Source organism: Sinohyriopsis cumingii, chromosome 6 (genome assembly GCF_028554795.1).
Source record: "Sinohyriopsis cumingii isolate HCF-2022 chromosome 6, ASM2855479v2, whole genome shotgun sequence".
Lineage (NCBI taxonomy): Eukaryota > Metazoa > Mollusca > Bivalvia > Unionida > Unionidae > Sinohyriopsis > Sinohyriopsis cumingii.
In genome coordinates, this window is record NC_142966.1 from 117307571 (window position 1) to 117331972 (window position 24402).

Here is a 24402-nt window from a genome sequence, read left to right on the forward strand (position 1 = left end):
TGGCAACCTGATTATTCTTGGAGATTTCAACTTTCACTTTGACTGTCCCGGAAACTCAAATACATCAAAACTCATAGATTCCATTAATGTTTTCAACCTCAAACAGTCAGTTAACCAACCCACCCATAAACATGGTCACATTTTAGACTGGATTCTTCATAGACCTGATGATAATATTCTACGGTCCTCCCTGGTATCCCATCACCTTGCATCAGATTACATCTGCATTATATGCCATCTTGACGTATCAGTCCCTAACCCTCCACCTTTATCTGCTACTAAGAGAAACCTCAGTATGATAAATAGAACCAAACTAATGCACGGCATCCAAGCTAACCTAACAATTTGCTTACCTCCTACCACAGAAAAACTCGATAACTGTCTGCGTTCATTACTTGACATGCCCCAGCTACCAAGTACAGAGTATCAATTCAAAAGTGTTCTCCATGGTATAGCAGTGTTAGGGACCAGCTTCGCACTGCTAAAAGAGACCGCCGTAAAGCTGAGAGGCTCTGGCTTTCCACCAGACTCACTATTCATAAGCAAATCTATGAAGTCGCTAAGAAGAATGTCACAAATATAGTCCATGCAGCGAAATCATCCCATTACACTACTAAGATCATGGAAAGTTCCAGCTGCAAAGAGCTCTTCGAGATTACTAACACGCTAATGTCAAGGAACAAATCAACACCACTTCCAATTACCTTCTCTCCAGTCGACCTTCCGGACATGTTTGCAAATTTCTTCCGTGACAAAGTACAAACCATTAGAGATAAGCTTGACACCACAATTTCAATTGACTCGTCGTCACCATACAGTTGGGATACAGAATTTGAGTGGCAACCATTAGCAGCATTTGAACCTGTCTCTATGGATTTCGTACGTACAATCCTGATGAAGAGTGCACCAGTCATGTGAACTTGATCCAATTTCAACATCACTGCTGCTTGAGTGCTTAGATCCAGTATTGCATTCACTAACTGATGTTATTAATACCTCTCTCTCGTCTGGGGAATTCCCATCATTTTTCAAAATTGCCATTGTAAAGCCTCTGCTGAAAAAACCAACACTAGACCATAACGATTTAAAGAACTACCACCCAGTTTCTAATCTCCCATTCATTTAAAAAAATCTTAGAAAAGTTTGTTCTATCCCAGCTTGTATCTCATCTAAATTCAAACAGTCTTTTTAGCAATGTACAATCTGCATATCGCCCTTGCCACAATACTGAAACTACTCTTCTAAAAGTAGTTAATGACATTCTCTCTGCTTTGGATAGCGGAAAGATTACAGTCCTCACCCTCCTTGATTTGTCTGCAGCATCTGACACAATAGACCATGATATATTACTTCACCGTCTCCAGCATGTATTTGGCATTCATGATACAGCTTTACTGTGGTTCAAGTCCTACTTGGTCAACAGGACACAAATTGTATCTGCAAATGGAATACACTCCAGCCCAGTTGATCTATGTTGTGGTGTTCCACAGGGGTCTGTTCTTGGACCTGTTCTGTTCATTCTGTACACTCATTCGCTCTCAAGTGTCATGGATCATCATCCAGTGTCTCACCAATTGTACGCTGATGACACCCAAATATACAAATCTAGCCACCCAAGTGAAGTTGATGCTACCATCCAAGGTGTAGAGAGGTGCATTCCTGATGTGAAATCATGGGTGACTTGTAACAAGCTGCAGATGAATGATGATAAAACTGAGGCCATTCTGATCACAACACAAAGACTTTCTCATTGACATCCTTTACCTCAAGCAATAAATATCAGCAACGCCAACATTAAATTCACACAATCAGTACGAAACCTAGGTGTTACTCTGGACAGTACTCTCACATTGCACCAACATGTCATGAACATATGCCAGGCTGCATATCTTGAGCTGAGACGCATCAGCTCAATTCGCAAATATCTTTCAGCTGATGCCACTAAAACACTTGTGTGTTCATTAGTACTTTCAAGACTGGACTATTGTAACTCATTTATGTCTGGTTCATCTCAATATCTACTCCAGAAACTTCAAAAAGTTCAAAACACAGCGGCTCGGATCATACTTAGAGTACCACGATCAGAGCACACCTGCCCGCTGCTCTGTACCCTACACTGGCTATCCATTCCATCCAGAATCAAACACAAAATTTGTTCTCTGTGCTACATTTCACTGTCGGAGTCTAGTCCAACATACCTATCCGACCTCACCCATGTGTATACACCAGCAAGATACTTATGCTCCTCTTATGACAATCGTATACTCATTATTCCCACTATGAAAACAAAGTCATATGGACAGCATTCTTTTGCATACCAGGGCCCAGCAACGTGGAATGAATTGCCCACTGAACTTAGACACAAAGACACAGTGATCACATTCAAGAGGGCTCTCAAAACTCACTTATTTCGACTGCAAGAACAAACTTAAAGACCTAATAATGTGTCCTACCTGAAATATTCTCAGCATGTTTTATATTTTTTAATGTTTTTCTAATTTCATGTTGTTTGTTTTTGTAATAATATTATTATGTTTTTTTTTTATCTTATAGGTGTTGTCTAATGTTGTAAAGCGCTTAGAGCTTCTAAAGATTAGGCGCTATGCAAAGTCCTCATTATTATTATTATTATTATTATTATTATTTATGGACCCACAGATTGAGGCCAAACTATTAGAGTTCCTTGAATCCATAAAAGCCTGGGGGAGGTGGCACCATTCCCTTCCCCAGGAACAACTAGCAGGCTGCGGTGGAGTCAGAAAAAAGTGGCACATGCAGAATTGTGCGCACGCCACTATAATTAAACTCAACAACAACTGAATAAACTTATCAGTAAACATTGGCGTTGTGTGAGGGTGTGTGTGCGAGGGAGAGAGCGAGCTTCAGACAGACAGATAGACAGACAGATATGTGATTTGTATCACTGACACTATTTTTGCTGACTAAATATGTTACGACTCTGTGGTCTTAAACAAAGTAAGCGTAAAGATATAACTAAAATGTCTTTAAATGAACACACAGTAATTCCAAAATAGTTATTTAGTGCTTAAAGCTGCAATCACTTTGTAATTCCAATGAAAAATTAAAATTCTGTAATACCTTTTATACAAACTTTAATATAAAAAAACACATTCCTAGAACCTGGATGAGGGCTAGAAGTTAATTTACCAAACTGTTAAATTTATAAACAATGTTATATCCTTCAACAATCAACCAACCAATCCCAAATCAAGTGACCTGGCTCAAACCACATCAAATTCGTCAACAAGATCACTTCTACTCCTTCCAAGGTCAAAGCCACATAAACGTGGTTATCCCAATTAAAAATACAACACAGTATTATGAAACCATGTAATGTGTTTATAAAAATTACTCGTACAATCTACAATAATGAATACAAAATTAAACACATTATATAAATATGCATAACAAAATGTGATTATACTCGTTCTTTGTCGTTATGTCAATATTTGTCTTTCTTTCATGCGTTTAAACTGCAATACCAGGAGGAACAAAATAAGATGATGTATTTGATATTATTAATAAATTCACATGTAAATCCATATTAATGTCTATGCTCGTTACCACTGCTTCCTGCTCTGTGATAATTACGTTTAATTTTTAAACTTCTGTAAACATTATTTCACACATCGGCTCATTTCAGAGATCATGTTTTACATTTGTGTGCATGCATGCGTAAGTGAGTGTGCGAGCGAGAAAGAACACATATATGATTCCTTTTTTAAAGAATTGTACAATTGTACTTTATAAATAACATGAATAGCATATGTCTGTCATAATACCGGATATACCAACATTGTTTACAATACTAGGCGAAACTCCGACAATTATGAGAAGGTAACGGGAATGATAGGAACATCATTCGGGCTGCTTTCACATCGAACGCATTGCACCAATATTGTTAGCCAATATACAAAAAGGGTTGTCCAATACTTTTTATACGATGTTTTTCTAATGTTATGCAATAATAGATTAAAAATATTTTCAATTTTTTAAAAAGTCTATTAACTGTTCAGTCACACGATTCTGTATTTGAAAAAATACTAATGATTTTATGTTACCCTGATTTCCGACGTTAAATAAAATATACATTATAGTCGTAAATACATTTTTTACGTATCTTGTATCAATGTATATGAAGAATCGGAATGTTCCATACATAAATATATTGTAACTGAAAGACAGCAATTACATATAATGATTATGCGAGTCTATCTATGTAATGACTATATCAGTCATATCTATCTACTGCACAAAGAGATTAATTTGAAGAGACCGTGTTCTCCACATGTCAAGGTAGAGTGTTCCTTAATTTTGAACTACACTGCATTGAAACGCATTTATAATACGAACATGCCTTGACTTCGTACATTTTCTAAACAGAGGATATTCGTATTATAAACTCAACAACACTGGTTGTTAACAGTTGAGAATAATAGACAATATCAGAAGATACAAATGTAGTTGTGACTCGAAGATTCAAAGTGCCCTGAGGCAGTGTTTTCTATTTTTTTTAAAAAGTCTGAATATATTTCCCTGTTTGTTTGTACACTCCCCACATACCGATTTAAAAAACGAAAAGCATGAATGAGATTTTAAAAAAATGCTCAGAACTTAATTCATTCGTTGATCGTTTATTTCAATCCTGATTATGGCCAGGGTGTCCTATCACCGTTATCTTCTGCGCGTTTCATGTCAAATGGAAATTTTCAGTGTAAAAGACGATCTCGCTCGCCAGTCATTTCCATTTCCTGGAGACGTCCATTTTAGGCGAAGGGATGAATCCACAACTACATATGTAACTAGATAGATGATAAATATTTAGTCGTTTGTTTCCGATATTTATAACGTCGAATCAAGCAAGGAAAAGAATGACTACATCAAATTTGCCTTTCACGTGGATTTACCAAGCGGTGTAATTTCTATATACATGTGTGCAAAGGACTGTAACTTTAAACTGTAAACCTTATGGTAATTTACGAAATTACCCGGCAGTTACCGAATAGCATGAACTGCATCACTCTGTTGTCTGCGGAAAATATACTTGCCCATAGGGTACACAATATGGCGACGTGTTATTATGGAAAGTCCGTTAAGCACGAAACCCACAGAAGACCACCCTGGTTACAGTCATGTTATAAATAATAAATCAGTGACTGAAATGACTAAGTTCTGCGCATTTTTGTATATTCACATTACAGGTTTTCGTTATTGAAATCGATATAGGGTACAAACAAACGGTGATTTGCGCAAAACTATAGTGACTCCCAACGTCGCTCCCTATGCCCCCTCCCAACCCCTCATTCGCACCTCTGTACAAATGATTCCAGTGTTATCAATTTTCGATCATCCATCAGTATTATTAAATCAAGGAAAATACGTTTTCTATTCTTGCTATGTGGTATTTGGAATTGTAGGTAAAAGACCAGTGTTGTGACAGGAAGGAAGAGTTTTAAATTCTGGTATTTTCAACAACATTGATTTATCCATTATTGCGACCGCCTGCGTTACATGATCACATGAAACAAAGAGAGAGACATAAAAAAAATATATAATTGATTTAATCTTGAATGATCCGACTTTTTTCTATACGTTACAAATATTCCAGTTATGAACATGTTGCTTCCTTTAGTTTAGCACAACCCCTACTCAACATAGTCTTTAAAACGCTTTATTTACGTTTCAGGTGTATTGTTAAACATTAGTGTATCGTCTCTCTGAGGTGGATTAAAAAGGAAAAGTGGAGATACGGTGGTGAACAAGAAAAAAATCAGTTTCTGTAGATACTTCTAAAAGTGTGACAAGTCTAAGGTGAAGTTGTTTGCATTTAAAACACATACGATGGAGAGAATGTCGGTATACCGCATATGTTACTTTCATCAGAGGAGTCTGACGTTTTATCAGTAAAGTACGATGAAATCTCTGACAACACGAAATCACCTTATCGGTAGTCCTGCATGTAAGACATAGCACATTTTGATTTTGTTTGGGTGCCCAAAACATAAATATCAGCGTCGGGTCTTACAGGTAGGACTAACCTTATCGGTACCACAGGGGCTTGTATCGCTGCTTACAATTGACCTGTCATACATGTACTATATAATAACTACAAGGGAGGACACTTCTCTTCTTGCTGGCGCGACATTTTTAAGAATAAACGCTAATATTTCAAGTGTAGCTTAATAAATTTGGTACCGATATTTAGCTCAGGCATTCAACTGTATATTCATATCAGAAGTTTGACTTAATATCATACTTTTAAGGAATGCCAAATCGTTTTCCCACTGTACCGCTCGACATGGCCCTGATAGCGCCCGCTTAATATGCAAAATCAACGCCCTGAATGGAATACTACCTTCTCATTGACCAACTGAAAAAAAGTTATAAATAAATACAGGAATGTTCCATTCAAAAGAAAGTAACTTACCAACGCATAACTCTCTGACGACCATTGCATGAATCCAATCCAAAGTGCCGTTTGCATTCAGATAGTCTTGGATCTCTCCATTGATCGATTGGAAAGATCTGAACAACCTTTAGTTTGCACTTCAGCGCTAAATACAAGCAGACAACAGCAAATTGGTAACTGTTTAAGTATTGATATGTATTTCCATGCGTCAAGCCTGTTTCAAGGGTTAACAGTGCATGGTGCAACAATGTAACCAGCAATCAGCATCATATTTACCCAAATCAATATGATTTGTTTCTACTACCAAAATTAGAATGCATTACAGTGTACATTACAGAGCTCATATGCCCCTCAGACATATGTAAGCACCAGCAGTTGATTGGTTGTTGTTGTAGTGGGGTTTAAAGCCATTTTTCAGCACAAGATAGGCTATACATGGTGTCCAGCATAAATGGTGGAGGAAGAACTTAGGAAAATCCCTGAAAGAACCACAAACCCATGAGAAGCTACTGGCAAGCTTTCTTACATACCTACAGACAGAGGTGAGATGGCAGTGATCCATAACGGTGAGCACTTTAGACCACTAGGCCGCGCAATCGATTGGCAAATAAGCGATGCCCTATTTTGTTGTAACTAATGGTGCCTGAATGTATAGTCTTCAGCACAAGCTTGTGGTAACTATTTTCCCCACATTGTATATCCCACCTTATTTCCTTATTGTCAACTGGTAAGGCATTTAACATTCTTTGATAAATAACATTTTTATGGGTATTTTTAATTAGTTTTTAAGAGCACATATTCTGTATGGTATTTTTTTTAATATTCCTTTAATTTAATTATGGCAATTAAGATTTGTATATATGGTATAATAAAGCCAGGTATTTTACTCATGTAAGTTTCTTTCATGGAATGGAGATGCTACTGCATTCACAGTGATCATTCTTGGGATTAAAACTAATTGCTCAAAACTGTATTGCTGTGGTCTCTTTTTTTGGTACGGTTTATTTTCTGATTTTAGTACTGTTGTGGTGATAAAAGAAATCATCTGAAGTAAGGCCAAGCTGTTACCTCTATTCCCAAATTACACCCTTCAGTCACACAGCAAAATAAAGAGAATGAATTTTTTTTAACAATATGTAAGGTCTTCTGTTAAATAGCCAGGATAAATATAGGACAACACATGAAATTCTTTTTCTTTAGCAGTTGGACCCTATGCAAAATAGGAAACTGTAAAAACCAATTTTAAAAATTTAAAAAAAATATCTTATTTTCATATCAAAATATGGCTGTTGTTCGGTAATACTATATATTAACAATGTTATTATGAATGAAAAAAGAAAATGACAAATTATTCAGCTAATTTGAATACATATAATTTGGTGTGAGGATGCTTACTAAGCATAACTGAGTTTTTGTGTTAATCCCTGTTTGATTGTACAGTAGTCCCCCTCTTGAATGGCCCCCCTGACCAGTGGCCACCTGCTCCTTATGGCCAGAATCCGTTGGCACCGACAAGTTTGTGTTCAAAAGTACCCCTCAAGAAAGGCCACTCGGCTAACACGACCAGCGGCCAGCATATTAATGCAATAATATGAAATTTACCCCTCACAAGTGGCCGCATTTTATTTGAATATGTATCTAGAACCAGTATTTTATTCATAACGGGTTAAGTAATCCGACTTCTGTTTCCCGATGTCAGGTTTTCGTTACTGAAAGAAGTGTTGAGTAAAGTACATGTACCACTAAGGTTAATATTATATGATTTACACCTCACGAGAAGCCAAATTTATTCCATAAAAACCGAGAAAGACTCAAATTTTAATTCATACAAAAGGAAGTACATGTAATCCAATTAGCCTTACTGCTGTGTTATAATAAGATGTCCAGTTTAGTCACTCTGATAATTGTTAGGATTACAATTATTGAACAGTAGTAACAGCTGAGAAGTGGCAGTATCGATGTACAATACACAAGCAGGAAAATGGTTTGATAGCCTTTATGGCTTCCCTTAGTAAGATGTTGAGCTTGTTCACTTTGATAATTAGTGGCTATTACTACTGACAATAATTGTAAAAATTAGGAATCTTAATGGCCGCGAGGTCAAAATGGTACATATCGAAGCCGTTTTGGCTTCTCTCACTTAGTGTAAAGAAATGTATAAAAACAATAGGGTACCAGACTGCGACTAACGAATCACGTGACAAGATCACTTCCTTTAGAAACACACGGCAATTTGTTTAGACGCATACAAAATTGTTTTATCAGTATTGTAGTTGGCAACATGAATAACTTACTGCAAAAAGATCAAAATGCCATCAAGGAAAAGAAAAATTCTCAGTTTAGAAGAAAAAGGGAAAGTAATTCAACTGACCGGGGGTGGGTGGTCGAGGAACCTTGCAGAAAACTAATGTCGGGAAGACTCGGATAAACAATATCATTAAAGATAATGGAACAATTCTGCAGAAGTGGGAAGGTGATATGGACAGAGAAATAAAGATTGTTTGAGCCAGGAGACGTTTGTATCCTGATTTGAATGACAAGAAAATGCAACAATTTTGTCAGTTGAATTGAGATATGATGACTTTACCGCAAGTAACGGATGGTTACACAGATTTCAAGTGCGACACAATATTAAGTGTCCTTAGTGGAGAATCAGCTGATGTCAATAATGAAGTTGTCGAAGATTGGAACAAAAGACTAAACGATATGCAGGGGATATGACGCAAGGATATTTTTAATTGTGACGAGACTGGTATGTTTTTAGACTGTTACCAACAAAGTGACAGATGATGTGATCTGTAACATAATTATAAAGACAGTTTTAAAACTATATCAATGGTTATTCATAGCATTCTTTTGAAAATGATGACACAGTTTGTTTTACATTTATTTCACCACATGCATGTGATTTTTTAATGAAAATATTAAATGTTTTAGAATTAAATGTACATGTGACTTTCTTCATATGTATTTACTATTCGCATTTGTCATCCCCCTCTAGAAAGGCCACCGTCATTATAAGGCCACTTCCCTGCTGCATTAGGGTGGCCTTATAAGAGGGGGACTACTGTACCCCCATAATAATTTTAATAACAAAAATCTTTAATTTGATTTTAAAAAATGCACAGAACTTAGTCATTTCATTCATTGATTTATAATTTCTAACCTGACTGACCACAATGGCCCTAACACAGGCATCTTCTGCATGTTTCATGCTTAAAGGAGTATCCATTCTAAAATGGTACCATATTGCATACACTATGGGTGAGTCTATTTTCCTTAGACAACAGAGTGACAAAGTTCATCCTTATCTGCAACTGCCAAATAATTCTGTAAATTTCCAGAACAGTTCTTTTCCTGCCAGTTTTCATCAGGATGTTGTTTTGAAACCATCTTTAGACTGAATACTACAACAAAGGTATTGCCCTAAATTGTAAATTGATATTGAAATAAAACATTTACCGACAGAAAAGTACTTTAGTTGGGCTTTAAAATTAGTAATTGTTGCAACTATAACAATGTATAGAAGATTTCTTAATTTATAATCGTTAAAACAGTATCATAGATGCTAATATGTGGTCCGAGACCATTTTGAATATTGATAAAAAATTTGCATCCATCTAGTTTTCATTTTCTTTTCTTTCAGATAAAGATGTGATTGTCTGTTCAATATCAGTTGTCCCTTGAAACTCTTGGTCAGATTTGAATATGAATGAAATTCAATCTCTGACCAACTTGGCAGCAGAAGCTGTGTCCCAGAGTATTGGTTTTTATAATGATGAAGTATGTACAGGTAAAGTACACAATAGACTGTATCCCAGAATATTCATCTTTATGACAATTATGTATTTACAGGCAAGGTACATAACATACTGTACCCTAGAGTATAGGACTTTGTGATGTGATGATCAGGTATGTATAGGTAATGTACAACAGACTATCTGCTAGTATTGAACTTGATGATGATAAGTACATATCAGCAAGGTACACAACACACTGTATCCTAGAGTATGGTCTTTATGATGATCAAATCTGTATAGGTAAGTTACAACAGACATGGGGGCCCTGAGCGGCCGAGTGGTCTAAAGCGCTCCCTGTTATGGATCACTGTCATTTCACCTCTGTCTGTGTGGGTTCGAGTTTCGGATTCGGCCAGTGTGGGTATGTGAGAAAGCTTGCCAGTAGTTTCTCGTGGGTCAGTGGTTCTTTCCAGGGTTTTCCCGTGTTCTTCCTCCATCATTAATATCTCCCTTTTTCTTGAATATATTTACAGTGACACTCTAGTTGTCATCATTTCTGATGTTTTGGTGGTGGCTGCACACCTTGCAAAAGCTTCAATATCATTCCAGCTGTCACCTCCCAATGCAGTGAATGTTTGGGTGGTGGCTGCACACCTTGCAAAAACTTCCTTATCATTCCAATTGTCATTTCCCAATGCAGTTAATGTTCATAGTAACCCATCAAAAATGTAAAAATAAAACCTGGTATCATTTTGTTTTATTCATTTAGTCAGCCAGCATAACCTATGCTGATTTGACATGTTTTGGCTCTATCTTAATACTCTAAATTATTTTATATTGTTACAAATCTGCAGTCTTAAGCTAAGTAACAGAAAAGAGCAAAAACCAACAAGTTATGTAAAATTCAAAAAATACTTTCTTTCCCAAGAATACAAAATGAAACTTTAAAAAGAACTTAAGGACTGTGGATTAAATCCCAAAATAGTCCTAAAAGTTCTGTCACAAGTCAAAAAGTGGTCTGTTTAGATAGGGTGTTCGGAATGAATTCCAGTATTGAATGTGCTGATGTGCCAGTAGTCTTGAATGTGCTAACAGTATTGTGTATCACAATGATATAATCCAAAATGTCCTTGCATGAATTCACAATAATTCCAAAATGCAGTTGAATAATTTAAATGAATCTTCACAAATGAATACAACTAAAACTGATTCAACTTAGACTGATGTTAAGACATTGAACAAGTAATTCTGAAGTAAACAACTTACATATTTACATATATATATATATATATATATATATATATATATATATATATATATATATATATATATATATATATATATATATATACCCCTCTACCTGACCTATGTCACATTAATCATTTTCTGAAAATACTCTGCCATCTTAGTGAAATTTTCCATCAAATTTGTAAACAAGGTCAGGTCTGTTTACTTATATTTTAGCAAGCTACCTGGAAAAGGCAGGTTAACCATATTTTTCCAAGGGGAAATAATTTCAATCTGATAATCTAATCTAAAATGATAATCAGGAATTAGCTATGACATATATATGCAACGTAGCAAGACATTAGTCAGGTAGACCCAACTCCTGCCTTCAGTTATAGACACAACTCCTGACTTCATTTATAGACAAAGGTCATTTACACAATACAAATTAAATAAACATAGCATATAATTATGGACAAAAGCCAGCACACAATACAAATTAAATATAATAACAATCTTTTGAGTATTGAAATTAGTACATGAGGTCAGGCTGCCAGGCTAGCTTGGGATGTGAGCTGACTGTTTTCAGAATCAGCACCTGTATTTAATTGACATGGAAGAACAAAGCCATTTTTTGATGCAGGCAATTATTATACTTCATCAAGTGGGCCATGGCATATACTCAATTAACACAATAAACAGTTTGTGGTTTTATAGGTTTAATGCCATTATTGAGCACATAGTATACTATACTTGGTGATTAGCATATGGTAGACTATACATGTTGGTTAGCATATTGTAGACTATACATGTTGGTTAGCATATGGTAGACTATACATGGTGGTTAGTATACCTGGTGGCTGAAGAACCTGGACCTCCCCCATACAAAAAGAACCACTGACTTACAAGAAACTACTGGCAAGCATTTTCACATATGCATGTTAGCCGAGCCTGAGATATGAAATCTCATGGACATATGTGAGATATGAGTGATCTGCAAAGGCAAGCACCTTAGCCCATTTGGCCATCCTGGGGCCCCACACAGATCAGTTAACCATGAAAGGTCTTGTAATGCCATTCCATGTAGATAAATCCAACAGAAGACCAATATGATGGTGACTGTAGTATAACTTTTACTGATTTAATGGATTTGTGACGACTGGGAGTTTAGTGATTTTTTTCAGCAGATTAACTGATAATGGATTGGTGGATTAACGTTAATTTTGAGCCTAAATGTTTACATCTTGAGTTAAACAAAGAGACATCAAACTTCCAGTGACTGCTTAAATTTAACCAATTCTCATATCTTGATCATTATAGTGGGACAGAAGTACATAAAATACACTGCTGACAGGTCAACCAAGGTACAAGACTGTAGGTTTGCTGCTTTGTGAAACTTCTTATTGACTGAGAAAAGGTCCATCATTGTTTTATTACATCATTTGTTATAAAAAAGACTGCATTTAAATTTGTTATAGAATAATAAAAGTGCTATTTCGGATGCATGATGCAATGATGCAAACTTTATTACCTGAGTCAAGTCAGTGATGTCATAACCTTGTGACATGATAATTTATTACGTATCATTTGATGTTGGATAATTCAGTGAAAAATTTACTCTTACATGAATTATTCAATGATTAATTTTAATATTGCTAATGACTGTTGTGTTTGATATGTTTTACTGACCATATATTTTATAATCATTTTATTTCCATGGGACTGCTCCGGTGGCCTAGTGGTTAGAGCATCTGCCTTGGTTGTGAGAGGTCGTGGGTTCGATCCCTGGCCAAGTCATACCAAAGACTTACAAAATGGTACTACCAGCTTCCTTGCTTGGCGCTCAGCATTACAAGGTTAGTGTTAGGACTGGTCGGCTTGGTGTCAGGATAATGTGACATGATGCCCCGGTGCTAGACATCACTATAAACTGCCACACTGCAGACATTGTAGTGACATGACTGAAAAATTGTTAAAGCTATGTTAAAAATCCAAATCACACACACACACATATTTCCATGGGAACAATAATGACATATTTATTCAACCCGACTATATATGTGCTGGTGTAGAATGTTGCTAGGTATAGTTCATTGTCTTCATGCTGCAATTCTGCTGCATGCACTGGCATCATCAGGTAAGGTCAGATGGTTTTAGTACACTCAGTATTCAGGGTTAAAAAAATTCCACCTGTCCTGACAAGTGATGAATGAGGACAACAGGCTTTCCTAACTAAACAGGACACTACAACATTAAGGTCCCATGACTTGTGTGACAGTTTGAAAATAGTTCTGATGTCACAGTCACCAGGTTGGGTCTACCTGGCCAGTTTGTCTCTTTAAACTTTCCCCCCCAGTAGAACATAGAGCTAGTAGCAGTTCAAACCAGTCATGGTCTAACATCCTACATGGAACAGAGTGTAGTTGAGTGAAATTTAGTGGAAATGATCAGTGTACTCAAATGTATCAAAATACACAGATGTATGCCTATATGTCTTTCAGAGTGACATTACTTTTTTTTTGTTTTTCAGAACTACCTAGAGAAATTTGGAAGCATCTGATGTGGCATTTACGTCCAGAAGACCTTCATCGACTAACAAACATCTTTAAGAAGAAGGGTAGTGTATTGGTTTTAACTTTGAATAATATCTCTGTTGATTTTTAATTTGTAGCATCCAAACTTGTATCAAAAGTTGTATCATGCATTCATTAGATCACTAGTGTGTTGCTTGTTGATCCTGTTGTAATTTTTCTTATGGCATAAACCATTACACTTTTGGTACAATCATTATGCTTTTTTCAACCAAATTATATTTTATGCTTGCTCTATGTGGATTACACTTTTTTGCTTCATAAGAAAATAAAATAATAAATTGTTTTTCTCAATTTCATTATCATTTCTTTAATTCCACTGATATAAATTTGAGAATATTCTTAAAAAGATGAGTGCTATGTAAGAATAACATAAGAATGCTATCATTATTTGCTATTTATATCATCTGTATATCACCAACTTTCAAGAAAACATACAGGTTTCTTTAAATATGAACTTTGCCTTATATTCATTATATTGATAAGTTTGTTAGTTAGCAGACCAGTCTATACTTTTAAAGAAAATGGCGCCGGATGTTTAGCAAAATGCCCTACGATGTGAGTTTTGGATGTTATATGATGGAAAATGCTAGAGCTAATGGATCTTTTCAACTTCAAAACATGTAAGATCACAAATCAACACCACATTACAGACATTGAAAGAAGAATATGAGAGTAATGTAATACAGTACTTTGAGCACATAATCATTCTCCTTGCAGAATTCTAGTTCACATTCATTCAGCGAAAGTTACAAATGTTGACTAGTTAAAGTGAGTGTTGAATGTAAAAAAATATTCAGTATATTTTGTGTTTTTATTCTGATTCTAATCCATGTGGAATTTGTCCTTTGTGACAAGAATTTTGACCAGCTGTAGAGTCAGGTTCGTAGCAAATTTAAATGTAATTTCCAAGGTGGATGCTCTAACCACTTAGACCACAGTAGTGGTGTATATTACTGAGAAAGGGACAGCTTCCTTTTATCAAATGGTAGCGAGTAATCTTTTTTTGTGAAAAGCACAATTAGTAAAATCACAGAACGTCCACTTCAGATACAGGAGGTCATGTTTTCTGACCTTGGCTGAGTCATACAAAGACTTATCAAAATGGTACTAGCAGCTGCCTCAGCATTAAGAAGCTAATGCTAGAACTGGTCTCCCTATTTTCGATAATGCGCCACTTCATAGGCATGTTCTCAGACTTCCTGCGGTCCATGGAGTCAAATTATGCTGAATTACTAGTTAGCTAATCCCATATTTATTATGCTTGTAGGAAATCTCTGTCAGTAAGTTTTAGCTATTACCATATTACACTTGGCTTGTCAAGATTTGACATTTTACATTCAGCACTGTTTCTTGCACAAATTACATGGTCGTGTTACCTCATTTAATACCAAATGTGTTTCTCCATCATGTGGCTGCTTGATGGGAACATCACAACACGTGTATTATATATGAAGTTTTAGGTTGTTCGTGTTTCGCGGTAAACGAATTTTTCAAGGATCTAGTCAAGTTCTTATGGATGCCATTTTGGTTTGTTTGTGACCCATGACCTCGATGGTTTGATATTACAGGTATGTGATTCACATACATTTACACTCAGATGAAATCACAGTGAACTTATTGCCGAAAGTAATATCTGAAATATGCTGACTTTATATAAAACTGTTAGATTTATGGAGTAATGCACTTTGTTTTGTGCATAGTTGCAGCTTCCCTGGCAACCATAATTCTTTTAGTATCATTATACCCTGTCGTTGGTTTGCCACAGTTTATCCATTCGATAACTGTTGTTCTCATACTGAAAGCTATATAGACAAATTAGGATACAGAGTTTATGTCTCAGAGTTTTGTACAGAATAAGATAAAAGATGTGAGAATGTTTTATATGCTGGAATATATTGTACCTTATTCATATGTGGTTGATATCACAAGATTTGCGCTAGACTGAGGTTTGTCATTTTGCCACATCTGATTCATTGGCGGATTTGGTCATCTAATTCTGATTGGTTCAGTACTGTCACATGGTATTAAACCGAAGGTTATATATTGGAGTGGAAGACAGTACTTGTCAGATAACTTCAGAGCGAGGTCAAATTCAAAACCAGAACTAACACCTGTGAAGTCCAACACCCCTTTTTAGGTAATGACATATATAAATTGCTAAATAATAATAATAAATAATAATAGTAAAGGACTGACAAAGTAATAATAATACTCTGAATTATTTGGACATTAATTAGATTAAAAGGTAGTAAAGTAAACAATACTTTGAACATTTGAATGTCCTTGTTTTTAACAAGATGCAAAGGCAAGCATTTTGGAAAATTACGTAGGAAATGTTTGAATAAGTAAATTAATCTTCCAAATTATCATGCAGTTATCTCCCACTACATTGGTAACCAGGGTTAAACGAATACAAAGCAAATCTTCAGCTCTCATCTGTTGGGGTCACTCTATGATTTCCAATTATTATTTTAATTTATTTAAGATTGAAACAGACTATTATGTGCTGAGACATTTTATTGAAATGATCCAGGAACAAGACATCAAAACTTAATGTCAGTATCTAGTTGTTACAATACAAGAGTGAAAGCAATGAGTGTTTCCTTGCAGGAGTATATTTGTCTTATTCCAATGAATATTATTGTTACGTGTTTAGGTTCGAATAAACAGTAACACAGAAAAGTGAAAACAACAAGCTTTTTAAAATTTAACAAATAATATTTATTTTCCTGGAAAATTCTGTAAAAATGAAAATAGGAGAAGAACTTACAGTTTCAAGAATCAAATCCAAAAATAATCTACGAATAATCCACGAATTAAATTGCAAAAGTCCTTGTAATAAATGTTCTAATAATTTCAAATTTGAATCCTGATGTAAAATCCAAGATGGATGATGATGACATATGCTGTAGGCGGTACTGTGCTTACTACAGTTTCTTGTAGAAATACAAATAATGGTACTCCAGTGTTGGAAATCCAAATTAAATTTGTAAGCAATGTCTTTCCAAAATTTCTGTGTGAGCACTCCTCAAAATATTTCCAGAGAATAAAGAATTAATCCTTTTGAAATCCAACTGATCTGAAGAATTATTATAGCTCAAATCTGGCTACAACAAATTAACTTGACATAAGTATGAAAAGCCCAAAACTAAGAAATGTCTCTCAAAACAAAGATTATATTGTATCATAAGACGCAGTTTCAAAATTCCCCCAAGTTGCGAAATCAGAGGGGGGTCACATCATGTTTATATCACATACACAGAATATGGCCTTGATTAGACCAATGATTTTATTCCCAGAAATAAAAAAAAGGTGTTTACTTCTTAACCCACGTAGTCCCATCATGACCTTGACAACAACCAATCATTTTAAAATAAAATAGAACTTTACTAATTTTGAATTCAGGTCAGAATTTAGATCAATACCTGTTGTTTATAAACTAACAGTCAAGGTCGAACAATTTTCTGAAAAAGTATCATCTCTAGTGAATAAATTTACATTACATTAGCATGTAAGAAAAATAAAACTTTAAAACTGACAAACAAACAATTAAATTAAAAAATATATATATATTAAATCAGATATACATAACATTATGTACTGGTGACAGCTTTCCAGTTTCTTAGTTATGTTACTTTCATTAAACATTTTTGGTTGACTTTACTGTTGAGTGGAACTTTTTCAATGAACCCTCCCTAGCAGACAGGACTTAGAGGTCGCTTACAATACATTTGAAAGGGGACTTTATTTAAGATGTGCTTGCAATATCAACTTTGTTACTATATTTGAATGCACACAAATTGTAACCAAACATTATTCACAGTATACAGATTTTTAGTTGAAGAAATGGAAAAAGAACATATGACAATGGGATTGTCACATGGCCTATATGTTGCTGTTTATGGGATGTGAAAAAATAAAAATAAAACAGTTGCATGAGCATGAACAATACCAGCAGCAACCATGTGAAGTTTGGATGCCTGATCTTTAAATTTATATATTTTTTTGCCTAGTTGATTTCATTGATTTGTTTACTAAATAATAAAAGGAGAATTCTGAACATAATTTAATGAAGAAGGCCAGTCTGCATAAATTACCATATCTGATTAGAGTTAAAATAGGGCATTGAAGTGTTAGTTAACAGAAGCAAAACATGAATTTGCAATGTAAGCTTTGTTAACTTTGATCCTACATATAAAAATGGATAGAAGAACCTGTCATTGAAATTCGTAATATATACTGAATGTTATTACTGTCAACAAAGCAGATCCCAACTTTATTATTGTATACTAATTTTATTTTTCCACCTAAGGCTTAATAATGAAAATAATACACAACAAGAAACAAAGTAATTGAATTTATGTTGTATTTAAAAACAAATACACAACTGTAGATTCATCAGTACACAATAACAATATTAATGCACACACAGCACTGCCCAGTGACCTTAGAACTTTGTTGCATGCTCAACATTAGCTTTTAATGTGTTGGTCTACTTAAAATTGAAATTTAGAGTCATATTTTGTATGAATGAACATTGAAACAACTTTTCTACTTGGTCCTTATTTTGTTTTTCCGTTGTTCCAACAAAAGTTTGCTTTTGGCACTTGCGATGGACTGGATTTATTAGCTGCTTCAATTCCGTACAATATACTTGTGATTTGAGCAGTGGACTAGCATTGAATCAACTGCACCTTTGTTCCATCATTGATTGTTTCAATCATAATGTGTGAAAATATTAATTCTTTTAATTGAAATTATCAAAAGATGCTATTGAATATCACTACCATTTCATTCTGAGTGCAGTAAGGAGAATGTGATTTCTGTTGGAAATGGAGTTAAATTAAAGTACAGTTTTGTGGTATGTATCAAGTTTTGGAACCCATGTTTGGGACCATGTAATCTGGATTTGAAGAACTAATTAAGAAAGTACTTTCTGAGGAAATTCAGGATGCTATAATGTAAGTATATTTATTGCCATTCTTATTACCAGCTAAAGAAGACATATGTTTATGCTCTGTCACTTGCATGCTGTCTGTTGGAGGGACCCCAGCTATGTTCATGATCTGTATGGCTTCTTTCGCTAGCCTATATGCAAAACATTCAAACAATGAGGAAATTTGCAAAGCAGCACATGTGTGACAGCATTCAGAAATAAGACTTCGTAATCTTGGCTTATTGGCTCTGAGGCTCATAGTTTCCAGCAAAACCTTCAGTTCCATTAGTTTTTTTGAATTTAGTATTTTGACTGACTTGTAAAATTGTACGTATCTGATAAATACATGATAGACCTTGGCCTCAATATGCTTTCTATACTATTGTTATAGACACTAGAGAGCACTGGCTGTGAACATTTCTCATAAATAAGTATTTAAATGATTGATACTGCATCTCTCACATTTGGTATAGACATTGTGAATATCATGTTCATTCGGTTTGAAAGTTTCATTTGTGACTCATTGAATACATCCACATTGTTAACTATATCATCTCTACTTTCAGTTGGACAAAACAGCTTATTTAGTTCATCCACAAACAATCTAATAAATCAAAAGCTAGAACGTCTACTACATGAGCGTACATTGTTTACAAAGTAGTTCCTAATACGTGATGCTATTTTTAGTCACATGTTGTATAATATGAATCATTGCAGTATGGAAAAATACTGCACCATTCTAACAATGCAAAGTTAAAAGGAGAATAAAATAAGCATATAATAAAATATAATATTAACATAAAATATAAATAAAATATACTGAATGTTATTGTCAAAGTAGCAAAGCCAACATCAAAATGGATATGACCTGTCATTGAAATAAAACAAAATATACTGAATATTAATTATTATTGTCAAAGAAGCAATTATGGTTTTATAAAAATGCACTTGCTAAAGCAACCAACTGCATTCATATTTAGGTTTTAAACATGAAATAATTGCAATATTTAGTCATACACAGAGTTTCAAATTTCAGGAATTGGCTGTAATGAAGTTTGGAAGAAACACGTAAAGGGACCTTTTAGGACAAGGTATGAAAAGAGCTGCAAATCAGAGTACGGTGTTCTACTTGTTGGACATATTAGAAGCCCCAAATACCATGAAGCTTACATCATTAGAAAAGTCTCTGAAATTTTGTTTGAACAGAAAAACCAGGGTAGGTATAAAAAATCTTTTTTGGGAAAACAGAAAAAAGATACATTTTAAAACACCAGTGAATGCAACACTCTTTTTGATGGGTCAAACGCTTAAATTAGCAACAGTAAAATCCACAATATATTGTCAGAAACTTTATAAAGTACCATGAAAATAAAATTCTAGATACTTTTTTGTCATGTAGATTGAGGTTATGACAGTAAATGACCAATAATGTCCTCATGTTTCTTGGAAATTCCCATTTGAACCATGTTTGGAAACATTTGTTGCTTATGTAATGTCTCCAAGATGGTATGAATTGTAAACTTTAATGCTATTGATTTTTGTTTCAGAGGAAAGAAGATCAAAGGAGCTGAAAACTCGAACTTTAAATAAGACAACATGCACTATGTGTTTGCATGAAAAATTAATGCCATATTCTTCTTTCCTGACAAGCCTGGAGTTAAACTCTACTTATTGTAAAGTTTTGGTGTCTGATAAAGACACAGCAAAATCCTTAGTGGGAAATGTTTTATCTTTGAAGATTGACTTTGTGTATCAGAAATATTATCAAGATGTAGTGAACCTTGTTAAGCTGCTACGATGTGAAGGAAATTTACAATATGCCTCATTTCATGAAATGCGAGTGGAATCCTTTACAGATTTACTTTTAGTGTGCAGCGCTGAGTATTCTGATAGTGATGATTCACATGATTTTCAGGCAGACTTCAGACAAAAAAGAAAATTTAATATTTCTGGTCAGAGTAATTTCAAAAAAGTTTGTTGTGGCATTGTCATGGATGTTAATGTGTCATGCAACTCAGTCATGAAGAAACCATGTGCAATATGTAGCATAGATGATGAAAAAAACAATTCAGAACATTGTAATACTAATGAAAAGTTTGAGCAGTTGCTAGGAGGGAAATATTCAGATTCATTGGAGAGAAAACAGCATGAAAGGATTGGTTTTGATCATTTTGATGAAGCTGTATTTGCAGAAGGTGATGAAAATTCACACCAGTCTAGGAAGGACAGACACCTTGAGCAGACTGGTTTTGATCTTTTTGATGAAGCTTTTGTTTCCAAATTAGATGAAAACTCAAACCAGTCTGGCACAGAAAAACACGATGAACAGACTAGTTTTAGTTATTCTGATGAATCTTCTATTTCAGAGGCTGATGAAAATTCAAACCAAATTGTAACAATGGAACATGCTGAAAATGCTGGTTTTGATCTTTTTGATGAAGCTGTTATTTCAGGAGACAATGCAGTTGCAAACCAGTCTACTGTTTCATCAGAAAATATGCAGGTTACGCAGGTTAAACTAGGTAAAGCTGATCATGTTTTGGAACCTAACTGTTCAAGGAGATTCAGTGCGTACCATGATAAGTGCAATAAAGTTTACAATCCTCTGCCAAGTTATGTTCAAATGAACAAAACTGCATCATGGTGTAGGACAGGTTCTCCATGCTTCCAACAAAAGCCTAACAGAACTGATGTGGAATTACAAAATACCATGGAATTTGAGGAAATAGATCACAGTACAACTGCAAAGCAATTTTTGTTATCCAATATTGAATCATTACACATGAACTTTTCATTCACTGGAACAGCCACACAACCAACCCCAATGTATATCTCACTAGCCACTCTGATGGAGATCCTGCCAAAGTGGAAATCATTACAACGTTTGGGCTTAGAGTTCTTTGGTCACAGTATGCATTTTTTAAATTTGTTTTCCATGAAGCATCAATACATTTGTTAAAAATTAGTTGTAAAGCATACATAAATACCTTGTATTCCAGTGTCTTTGATGCACTGCATTATTCATACAGGGAAATTGCTAGAATCTTTATCGTGTAGAGGGTATTATTCTCATTTGTCTGCCATGTTTGATAAATTTTGGGAAATTTTGTCCTTCCTCTGTAAATATGAGAATAATTAACTTTGTTTTTGTTTATGCAGTTATTATTTTTTTCACGAGGCAGATTATTGTTTGCAGGATGTACAGATACATGATATTAATTAATAGTACAAGATGAGCACTTGAAGATCCAGATGATGGGCTTAAAGATGGCTCTCTGTTTGGAATGAATGTTGCTTTTACATAAAAGGAAGAAATTTAATAGATTATTAGGGATCTTCTAGTTTAGAAAGCCAGTGGACCTCCAGGATGAGCTAGTGGTCTATTTACCTATTATAGTGATGCAGAATTAAAAATAAAAAGAATTGGCCATTTGAAAATTTCAAGAAACTGAGAAATTTTTATACTAATTTTGTTGTGAAACAAATGCTATAATTGCATTGGTTGTATAGTTGACAATTTAAAAATGTAATTATTTATGTATTGCTGTTATACTATTCATGCAAAATGACACCAACCCATATCAGTAATATTCACGGATCACACAGTCACATTTGAATGCATAATATAAATATTGGTACATTACAATATTAGAGCTCGACGCATGCAGTATGAACTATTTCTTAATTTAAGGACTTAAAAATCTCCCTATGGCTCATTACTGAGAAGCATTTGATTCAGAAAGCAGATATTTTATTAAGTGTCTCTGATAAATTACTTAGCAACATTCTTATTTCTTATATTTCCAAAGCTGCCAGACTGAAAGCCATCCTCACTGATCATGTTATAAAATGACACTGTCTGAAAGCAGTGTTCACTTACATGTGTCATAAAATGATGCTGAAAGCATTACTCATTTGTGTCATAAACTGTCGATGTCTGAAAGCCATTTTCACTTAATTTTGATTTGGTTAGAATATTATAACTTTCTACGGGTGCTCTTTTGCATGTTTTGTTTCTAACAATGGTTTTTATCCTACTTAAAATTTATCAGAGGTTGGCCTCAAGTTGTCATTATCAGAGGTTGGTCTTGAGTTGTCATTATCAGGTTGGCCTTGAGTTGTCATTATCAGGTTGGCCTCGAGTTATCAATATCAGGATTACCAAGTTGGCTTTGAGTTATAATTATCAGGTTGGCCTTGGGTTGTCATTACCAGGTTGGCTTCAAGTTGTGATTATCAGGTTGGCTTTGAGTTGTAATTATCTGGTTGGCCTTGTGTTGTCATTATCAGGTTGGCCTCGAGTTGTCATTTTCAGGTTGGCCTCGAGTTGTCATTATCAGGTTGGCCTCGAGTTGTCATTATCAGGTTGGCCTTGACTTGTCATTATCAGGTTGGCCTTGACTTGTCATTATCAGGTTGGCTTCGAGTTGTCATTATCAGGTTGGCTTCGAGTTGTCATTATCAGGTTGGCCTTGACTTGTCATTATCAGGTCGGCTTCGAGTTGTCATTATCAGGTTGGCTTCGAGTTGTCCTTATCAGAGTTTAAGTATCATAATTGTCATTGAAAATAGTTAAGTTTTTAGGTGAAATTATACATTAAATCTCGATGTATGTATTTCTTCTTAAACTTGCCAAGACTTATATTTTTCAGCAAAATCTTCATACAGCAATAAGATCAATGCACATAGAATGTACATGTTAAACTATATTATCCTATAATAGAAGACTATGAAAGACTTGATTGTTTGATTGCCCTAAATATGAGTTTCTCTGATTATACACTTTTACCTTCAGATCATTGTTTTTAGTTTTAGGGATCCACCATTTAATTTTCTGGCACCTGGGATTTCAAAAAAATAAATTTGCCCCTCAGATAGCTTCCTAAAGAGCTTTTTTGCCCTGATTTAATGGAAAAAACCCAACTTATATACCTTATGTTAGTTGAAAAATTAACTATCTTGAGGTAAAATAAAGAACATCCCAGTTTGCAAGTTCCCCATCTCCAAATTAAATGGTTGGTCCCTTACTGCTGTCATAAATGTTTTGCTTGAAGTGTTTGCTCATTTGTTAGTATTCAGATATCTTGCAGCAAGAAAGTGGAATTTAATTTCAGGTAATGTATTTTTTTCAGGTAACTATGGACCTGTTGACCTGAGTCCAGTTGTCAAATTGATACAGAAGAAACAGCTGACACATGCCATGATTAACACTAATGCAATGGAGGAAACATTCATCGCAAACATCATCCATACACTGCTTTTGGAATATGGGTAATAACAGTTGAATTGTGCACTTTTGGGTTCAGAGTTTGAGGTTACGTGTTCTTGCATATCACAGAACTGAGGGATCAGCTTAGAACAGATAGGAGATTTGCAAAATATAGTCAGGAGTTTGACGTCAAAAGAGGTTGAATTTTCATTGACTCGACTTTAGTTTGCAAATTGACAGAAATTACTACCACTGAACAACTTTCC

At 34.8% G+C, this 24402-nt stretch overlaps 1 protein-coding gene across 3 annotated transcripts in view; it reads left to right on the forward strand.

The window, feature by feature from the left end:
- The first annotated feature begins 5731 nt into the window (after positions 1 to 5731).
- Positions 5732 to 24402, forward strand: part of LOC149797808 (uncharacterized) — a 38046-nt gene continuing 19375 nt past the window's right edge. The window contains exons 1-6 of one of the 3 annotated variants that reach the window (XM_089962792.1): positions 5732 to 5832; positions 10077 to 10223; positions 13928 to 14014; positions 19964 to 20143; positions 20475 to 21836; positions 24060 to 24198. In XM_089962792.1, the coding sequence (XP_089818918.1) occupies positions 10139 to 10223; positions 13928 to 14014; positions 19964 to 20143; positions 20475 to 21836; positions 24060 to 24198 (1853 nt within the window). In that variant the 5' untranslated portion in view covers positions 5732 to 5832; positions 10077 to 10138. The other 2 variants (XM_089962793.1, XM_089962795.1) reach the window with 2 other exon arrangements.